The 9,454-nt window shown below is 48.4% G+C and overlaps 1 protein-coding gene across 1 annotated transcript in view; it reads left to right on the top strand.

Moving 5' to 3' along the window:
* The window catches only part of DUSP5 (dual specificity phosphatase 5), a gene marked incomplete at its 5' end in the record, with an annotated part of 4,346 nt that extends 1,203 nt beyond the window's left edge, over window positions 1-3,143 (top strand). Inside the window, 2 exon segments of the mRNA XM_009577866.1 lie at window positions 340-559; window positions 2,758-3,143. Coding sequence (XP_009576161.1) covers window positions 340-559; window positions 2,758-3,143 — 606 coding nt within the window.
* Between the last annotated feature and the right edge of the window lie 6,311 nt (window positions 3,144-9,454).

The following is a 9,454-nucleotide window of genomic DNA, read 5'->3' as shown; positions in this document are numbered from 1 at the left end:
GCCCGTATTTTGGTAAAGCCTCAGAGGGAACGGGCCTCACATATGAAAGCGCTTCGGGTGCGTCCCGAGCGGCAGCGCTTCAAAGAAAGCCAGAAACATTCTGCACATGAGTGGGCTGGATCTGACTTTGTACCTCGCAGATGTGGACAAGAAAATGAAAACCTTTCTCCTGCGTGGGCTTTGCCATCGCAGTGATTCACTGGCCGGCAGCACTGGGGTCCAAAAACGCCAGCGAGGGAGGGAGCGGGCACCCATGCAGGCTCCCTTGCCTCTCTCTCGAGTATCAGGACTCAAATACCCTTGAAAAGGAATTACATGTTTCTGCTCCTTCTCTTCCAGGGCGGTCCAGTCGAAATCCTGCCTTTTCTCTACCTTGGTAGTGCCTATCACGCTTCCAAGTGCGAGTTTCTCGCCAACCTGCACATCACAGCCCTGCTCAACGTCTCCAGGAAAAGCTCGGAGTCCTTCAAAGACCAGTATTGCTACAAGTGGATCCCGGTGGAGGACAGTCACACAGCGGACATTAGCTCACACTTCCAGGAAGCCATCGACTTCATCGGTAGGTCCAAATTAACAAATTTCCAGATCTTCATGTGTTTTTAAATTCATTTATTTTAAAATACATATTGGTGGGGAGGACACATTATTTCCTGTATGTTTCCAGATGTCACAGCAAAAGTTTAAGCTCCCTCCCTTCCCCAGCATGTCTCCTGGCAAAGGGATTTTCACGAGGAAGGAAGGAAGAGGGACATTCAGAGCAAGGTCTTTGTCCTCCTCTCCAGGCTGGGAGGCCGAGGAAGGAAAATGCCTCCTCTTGACTGCCATCAGGCAGAGGAGGCGAGTGAGCTGGTTAGCTTTATTTTCTTTTCAAAGCAAGCAATAGGTGTAACTTCAGCATGACAGGGAGCAAAGAAGTATGGTTGAATAACACCAAAGTCTATGGATTTTTGTAAAGGGAAAAACCGTATTGGTTCCTTGGACTTGCATGCCAGACCCTGTAAAAGCCAGGTGAAGCAGGGTCAGCTTATTGCCTTGCTGTGCTGAGAGATCCCAAAGCCGAGGTCTTAGAAATCCAGTGTCTCCCCTTATCACAGAGCACTTGCCACTTCTCCTTTTGATCATGCTGGTATCTCACCCTTTAATCAAATACCCCAATGCAAAAAAATGAGGAGGTCTTTAGAAAACTTAGGGCCATCCCCTCCCAAATCTTCCTATGCTAGGCTGGGTAGGTGAGTGGCTGGGTAGGTGAGTGGCTGGGTAGGTGAGTGGCTCACGAGCTGTGCCAGGTAGCACAAGGGAGACGGTCCTCCTCAAGAGGCACAGGGTGGCTTAGTGGGGTGGAGCAGCCTGAGCCTGGGTGGAGATCTGGTGTTGAAATCGGTGCTGTTGCTCTCCAGGGACATTTGAGAGAGAGACAGAATAAAACCCCAGTTACAGACTCGCTGGACTCATTGCTCAGCTGAGTTTGATTCCTTCGTCGATGCAGGCAGAATTACAAAAACCTGATCTGAGGGTGCCCTCTGAGCCCTTCCCCTTCCTGGTAAGGGACTTCTCACACCTTTCAGGGAAATGCTAATTCACAGCACTCTTCTGTCCCACCCCCAGCCCCTTCTGATAGTTGTTGAGTCACTTGGAAATTTCCCAGATTTTGAGGATTACTTTAGTTTTCACTTTCTTTTAAAATTGGGCATGTGGTGTAGGTGCTGGGGATGACTCAAATCCATGTCTTCCTTATTTTGTGCAGTAGTTAAATATAACCAGTCGTGGTGGCACCAGTCCCCTGGCAGACAATCGAAGACAGGCAAATGATAACTTGCTCAGCCCTGTGTTGTTTCACTGAGCACTACACTCAGCACAGTTATCCATAAATTGGAGCTTGAACATATTGCTCAAAGCAATAGAGCAGAGAACATCTATTTTTGAACTGTATTTTTGTATGGAAAGGGCTTATTTTAAGCACATTCTCTTTAATCTAATAACAATCATTGTGTTGTGTGAGTAACCACAGTGGCTCCTGTTGTGTAAAATGGGTGCTTTGCATAAGCCTTTTATATCCTGACTTAAGTCCAAGCATCCTTTAACCGGGCTGTAATTAGCAACTGCCTACCCGTCCTTGTGTGCTTTGTGGTGAGGCCCCAGAGAGTGAGCTCAGTCTCTCCACCCAAGGGTACCCACCAAGGGCTCAGCTCCTGGTATTGCTGTTTGCTGCTAACTGGCCAAGCAGGGAGTTAGGTTTGGACTTTAAAGAAAAGTCCTGTTTTTCTAGCAAAGCTGATGAGAGGAAGGTAGCCCTGCAGCTTCTGAAAGACCTGAGGCTGGGCTTGGGTCAGTACTTCGAGCCGCAGGCAGAGAAATGCAGGTACGGCGGAGAAATGCAGATACAGTGAACACAAGCATTGCCCAGATACCTGATCTCTGTCTCACCATGCTCTGCGAAGTCAGTTGTTCCAAAAGAGAAATAGGCATGTGGGAAGGAGACAGGGAAGGACTTTCCTAAAAAATGCGGAAGGAACCAAATCAGGATCCACAGATTCTGAAACCAAGTGTCATCTGCAGCTCAGCTCCATCTTGGGCTGAGTTTTGTCCCCCTTCCCTTTTAATCTCTACGTTACTCTTAGTACCCAACAGAAGAGCAAGCCTCTCCTTGCTGGTGGACTGGCTGTGTGCCATGCTCCACCTCCAGCGCTGGGTGCATGTCGCAGTGTCCTCTCCATCCCGAATGACAACTGACGTCTGCAATGACTTTCTTTCCCCTAGATTACATCAAACGAACGGGGGGCAAGATCCTGGTGCACTGTGAGGCGGGGATTTCACGCTCTCCCACCATCTGCATGGCATATCTCATGAAGACGAAGAAGTTCCGCCTGGAGGAAGCCTTCGATTACATCAAGCAGCGCCGGAGCCTGATCTCACCAAACTTTGGTTTCATGGGCCAGTTGCTACAATACGAGTCAGAGATCTTGTCTTCCACTCCCAGCCCCCCCGTTGCCTCATGCAAAAGAGAAGCTGCGTCTTTCTTTGCAGAAGAACTGACGTTAGGCAAAAACTTTGAAGGCTCGTGTTTTGCCTTTCCTACCTCAGTGTTGAGTTCTGTGCCCATCCACTCTCCCGTCCACCAGCTGAAACTCAGCCCGATGAATTGAACACCCTGGGGAGACCAGAGCTGGTGTGGTCCTCTGATCCGAACTGTGACCCCAACAAGAACATTTCATGAACGTGCAATAGAGAAACCTCATTGACTTAGTCTGAGATGGAGTGGTTGTCGTGGGTCATACTTCCCATATGCTGTGACTGTAAGATGCAAGTGCTTTAAGTGTGGCAGGTTTTCTGAACTTTCATTGTCCTTTTTTTAAAAAAATGAAAAAGTGCTTTTTTAGGTTTTTATCCACAGAGTGTGCACCCACTACTGTATTTCCAGATTCCTGGGGAGCAATGAGAAATCCATTTAGTGTGTTCTCTGTTCCTATCTCCTTCCCTTCTTATTTTTGAAAAGACCCTTATTTAAAGTTTCAAGCAATAAACAGCAGCAGCGGGGAAGAAAGCAAAATGAAAAGCACCACCTTTGCAACGCAGAGGTGGTGGGAGTGAATATTCGTTCTGCTTTTTCTCCAGCTTTCCTCCTCCCCTCTCCTGTGTCATGTTTCAGGGAGCAATGGGCTGGGGTGGCAGGAGGAGGCTCCTTTCCCAGGACACTGTTGCACAACCAGGTGAAAATCCCCTCTCCTGCTCCGGCCTCTGAAGTGTCAGGTATTGACCACAGTGTAACTGGATACCAAACCAGACCGTGGATCCATTCAGGTGTGGTATTTCCTGTACTTCTGCGTTTGCCTTTGTACTGGATGTGCTTTTAACTAAAGCAGGGGACTTAACCGAAGCTATCAGGCTACCCTGCTGAGCTATTATCCTCCCATCTGTTATTTAAGAACAGCCCTAGAATACTTGAACGTCTCCACAATCCTCATCTGAGTTACTTCCCATCAGATAACACTGTAACTGCTGGATTTTACACCAAAAATACCTGACAAGCTCAGCTCCAAGCCATCTCTTCCTCCATCCCTTCCCAAGTGTTTCCGATGTGTGTGGTCAAGTGGTCTCGTTCAGTGTTACGTGGCTTGCTTAGTGCATGTGGTCACCTCTAGCCAGCCTTTGTCCGCAAAAACTGATTTCCCTCTCACTTGCATTGGCTTCTGTGTCTGCAGGGAGTTCAGAACGAGCGGCTCTTTGTCTGTTGACCTTTTCTTTTTTTTTTAATATGTATTATGTATGGGAAATGGCAATAATTTCCAGGAGATCTCGTGAATGTGAAAGAAGACCTGCAGTGGTTTTTATGGAGTGTAAAAAAAAAAAAAAAAAGATAATAAAAAAAAAAGCCAGGAAAAGAAAGCTGCTTGTTGTACTTGGAGTGAGCTGCAAAAGTGCTTTGGCAGAGCTCAGTGGTAGGAGAGGTCACCTCAGAAACTCCATGGTCACATGAGACACTCCAAAAGTGGTGTAAGGAGGTAGAAGAGGAGGATAAGCTCACTGGGCTCTGTGCTGAAAGCCTCCAAGGTGCATCCTATGGAGGGGAGAAGGTGAGGGGGAGGATTGTTTTAAACAGAATTACATGAGTCACCGTGGTGTCACTTCCCAGCGGCTGGGCAGGCACTTCTGTTTTGATTCATGCATGTTCACACATATGTAAGATTTGCCATCTTGCTGAAGATGAAAATCTGAAGTAGGCATGGCCCCTACTTCCTTCCCGAGCAGATCCCATGGGATGCTACATGCCCTGGTCCCTGGCGTGATGCTCGTGGGTGGCCTGTGGCACCAGAGGGTGTGAGCATCACGCCAGGGACCAGGGCATGTGGGTAATGCTCATCTTTTCACTTTTTTCAATGAAAAAAATTAATTTGAAGTGCCAGCATTTCTGAGCCATTTCATACCCCTTTTCAGCTGGAAGTTTTTATGCTCTTTCTGGCTCATCACTGCAGCACATTTATAATCTGAATTTCCAAGTTATCGAGTCTAAAAGTTTATGGTAGATGTCTGGGTGAGTTACAGAGCACCTGTGCCCTCTGGGGTTCATCCATTTGTAACATCCTTTCCCCTGGGAAGCAAATCTCACAGGTGAGAAGCTGTCATTGGAGATGAGCCCTGGATTTCTTCCCTGTGTCAGGGGGACAGGGCAGCAGCCCTGCCTGGGCTCTGGGAAACCTGAACATGAGAACCAGCAGCTGGGGAGGTGAGGTAGGTGATCTAGTAAGAGCAGATCAATTAATTTTCTAAGAGACCTGATTGCTCTGGAAAGTGGTATCTGGAAACCCAGGGCCAGTTGCAGTGAAAATGCTTTTCAGCCCCCACAAGCCCCTCCAGAGTGGAAAGGCTGGTAGCCTTAGCGAGATGGGCCGCATCCTGACCACAGAGACCTACAACCTTGGCAGAAACTGAGCAGCCAACAGCTCTCATTAAAACAGCATAAAACTTCTGCGGGAATGACCAGCTTTGTTTCTCGAGGATGAGGAAGCTGAAACCCTCTGCAGAGCTGATGATGTTTGCCATGGGAACCTGCAGAGCACCAGGCAGCGGGCTGAAGGGGTTAATGGAGGGACTGCTGGCCTGGGCAATTTGGCCACAGCAGCTGGAAGAGATCACAGGCCAGGCAGAGGAGCCAGGTATTTAGCAGAGAGGGAAGGCAGCTGCTCTGGTTTTGGAGAGGGGCTCTGATCCTGGGCTTTAGCACAGCATGTTGGTGGATAATGTTGGCAGGGGGAGATGCTGGGCTGAGATTCAGCAAGGATGGAAGGCCAGAGCCCTGTGGGAGTCTGAAAAGGGGTTGTCGTCATGCCTGGGCACAGCAGCCTGAGGTTGTCCTGCCCAGGGCACCGTTCCCCTCTGCTTGGCTGGTCCCAACCCACGTCTCCTCCCTGCAGGCTGAAGGAAGCCCCAGCATCCAGGGCAGAGCGGGGTGTAAATGCTGCCTCCCAGAGGGATGTGCTCCCACGCTTGTGCTGGTGCCTGCTTCGCTGTTTCAGTGCTAATGTAAGACCTCTGCCCCCAGCTCAGCTCCTCCCTTGGCCAGCTTGGCAGATCCCACCTTTCTGAGGGGACGTCACAGCCATCTGACTGCAGGGCTCTGGGGTGAGAGAGCGTGCTCTCTCCCTCCCTGGCCATGCTGCTCCCATGGGCGGGGAGGAGCTGAGGACCCAAGCGCCAATGTGCGAAGGTGAGTGTGACAAATCAGGATGTTTACCTGAGAGATGGGATGTGTGAGTTTGAACCTGCATGGGCAGGGCAGGAACCCTGGTTCTCTGCTTCCAGATGCCAGCACACAACAGCTACCTCCATGCTTAGGGAAAAGAACAGCTCTGACAGTGTTTTGTTGCTTGTGTGCTGAGCAAATTCACCAGATTGGGTAGGATGGAAGGTTTAGGGGGCTTTTATTGCCCAGATGGGCTTGGTTTTGGGTAGCTCACTCCTAGGGATGGAAGTTCAGATCAGGCAGGTGTATGGGTAATGTCAGAGCTGAAGGATGGGGGCTGACAGTGGTGGGGCTGAACTGGCTGGTTCAATGTGCCTGTGTCCATCTGCCAGCTGGGCTTGGTAGAGGAGTAGGGATCTCAAAAACGAAGTTCTGATGGAAAGTAGAGACCTATGTAGCTGTAACAGCAAGGGGAAGTCTATAGCACGATGCTTTCAGACATCAGAAAATGCAAGTGAGGGAAAGATGCCAGGAATGCTGTACCCTTAGGCAAAACTTTGATTAGAGCTTATCCCTTATGATACCTGAACCCAAAGAAGATGAGAGGAAATGTCACAGAAAAGGGGATTTTGCAGGTTCTGCTGCCCATGGAAGTGCTGGTTCAGGGCTGCCCTGGGATGTGAGCCTCTCTCTCCATTACACTCCCGGACTCCTTATGTCACGCCAGGACATGGACTCGTGGACACTTATGTCCTGGACTCCTTGGTGTCACTCAGGAGCTGTTTCAGATCCTGGTGTGGCACTGAAGAGGGCTTGTACCACGTAGCTTTTGGTCCCTTGCTTTTAGGCTTGCAAAGAGCAGTCATGTGAGTGCTGTTGCTCAGCCCCTGGCTCTGCTTTGCACAGGCTGCCTTTCATTTCTGCCTCTAAGACAAACAAACTCTTCAAAAAAACTGCCACAAGAAATATATGTCTTTACATGGTTGCAAATCAGATTGTGAAGAGATCGGAGGTGGGGGTGGATGGGTGGGTGTTATTCTTAAGTGTCCCTATGTGTTCTTCTAGTCCATACATTTGCTGGTGTGATTTACAGCCTATGCTGGTTACAAAGGCTTCTCCTGCTTCTCTGATTAAAGGACTTTCCAAAAGGCAGAAATTACATCCTGACCAGTAAAACTCAGGTAAAATTCATCTGCTCCATGGGGAGTTTATGCTGAGGTGCCCATCCCTGGGTAGGATGCCATCCCCACACAAGGTAGGTAGCTCTTCTTAGCTTCTTTTTTCAGGAGACAAAGCGTGAATGAACAAGGTATTCTGCAGGCGTTTTTATTTGTATGCTAAAAACACTTGCCTTGCTGGGAATTCCAAATGTGCCTGTAACATGGCAAAAGTTAGTGAGGCTTCAGGCATTGTGAATTTGACCCTCCATCTCCACTTTTCACGGCTTCATGCTAATTGGAGAGGAGACGTGCTGCCAGCTCACTCTCTGGGGAAAAAAAGGCAAGAACCAATTTGCAGACCCACATAAATACGGAAGTAGGATTTTTTTTTTGGCGTGGGAGGTGTTACCAGTACCACACGTTACGGTTCCTTGGCTTTATCACATCATAGGCTTTTACTGAGACATGAGTAAGTTCGCTAAATAAGGAATATGAAAATAGCTTGTGAAATAAGTTGAGTCATCAGAGAAAATCAAATTAAGTTCTGACACTGGGGCCTCAGTGGTAAAGTCCTACTTTGTTTTACCAGTGCATTATAAACTATGGGGTCATTTTGGTCTGTTTATTTCAGCTTCAAAATTCAAAGTACTCTGACATCTAAGTAAGGCTTACCAAATGGGTTCGTTTTTCTATTACCAGCGGTGCTGCATCCCTATGCATCTTGCCTATGAACGCTTGCAGGGAAGGTAAAGGTTACCAAGAGAAATGGCTTCTGTGGTTATAGCTGAAATGCTCAGCACTTCTTCCAGCTTTGTCCAGTTGTAAAAGAGGATTTATGGCCCCTAGGTTTCCCTTTCAAGTACTAGCCTACCCCATGGAAGTCACTGGCTGTTATTTGTAGCTCCCGGGAATCCTAGCAGGACCTGTTGTGCTAGGAGCTGTATAAACACCAGAAAGCCAGTGACTCAAGATCAGGAGTGACTGTGGTAGATAGAAAGGGAGAAAGAAGCACAAAGCCCCAAAGGGACAGCATTGCCCTAGGACTCTCACATTTCTGTCAGGGATTTTTTGCCTACGCCAGAATAGGACTCATGGTAGGGAGACCACAGGTGGAAAGCACCTCTAGGGAGAAGCATGCTCGGGATCCACGGGACCCGTTGGACGTGCTGTATGTGAACAGAAGTGGGACACACCTGTAGTGTAAATCCTACAGCTACATGACACAGGGGTCCCTGCCCCAGCTCAGGCTCACTGCGGTCACAACAGGCAGTACATAAATGTGTCTGATCTGCTGCGACTGTTAGATGCTCTGAAATGACAGGCAAACTGGTAAAGACCTCAAACCCCTTTGGCATAACCATTTTTCCAGACTTGGTTTTACTGAGCTGCTCATGTTAGTAAAGTTACTCACATGAGTAAGCGTTCATCGGACGAGGCTTAAGTCTCCCAAGTGAAGTGATAATGTAGTTTTTCATGGGCTTTCTGTTTTTTTGGGGTGTGGGTGTGTGAATAGTGGTTTATTTCTGTCACACAGATACTCCATTTCTGAGACTTCTTTGTAAAGCAGACAGCATTTGATAGTGAGTCATCTCTTGTTATTAAATTGCCTATACATTGGGAGCTGCCTCCAGGCCCTGATCCAAAGCCTATTGCCTTCAGTGGGGAGGACGGCCCCCGAACACAATGTGCTTCAGATCAGGCCCTGGATGGATTTTTACGTTAAATCTTTATTTTAAGGAACCGTTTGTTCAAATTGGAACTAAACTTAATGCTGCATTGAAATGGAATATGAAGTCTACAGGACTCAAACTGGAACAATGGGTATATCCTCTCTGCTCTAATGCCTCCAATCATGTTAAGCCAAGTTAACTGGAAAATCAATTGACATGAATTCCAGCATGACCATTAACTGCCATCTGGCTGGGGCCCAAGAGGCTGGACAAGATGAAGCAGATTTCTAACAAGGATGGAGCAGAACTGTGCACGTTCATCTCCTAGAGATGCTTTCAACCCACGGTCTCCCTAGCAATGTCCACGTTGCCTCAAGTAATTACTGTGGCTAACGGAGAGCCCGGGGGGTCAGGCAGTCTGGGATCGATTGTGGGCTCTGCCCTTG

Source organism: Fulmarus glacialis, unplaced genomic scaffold (assembly GCF_000690835.1).
Source record: "Fulmarus glacialis isolate BGI_N327 unplaced genomic scaffold, ASM69083v1 scaffold12745, whole genome shotgun sequence".
Taxonomy (NCBI): Eukaryota; Metazoa; Chordata; class Aves; order Procellariiformes; family Procellariidae; genus Fulmarus; species Fulmarus glacialis.
The sequence above is the reverse complement of the archived record's forward strand: the minus strand, read 5'-3'. Positions and strand labels throughout refer to the sequence as shown.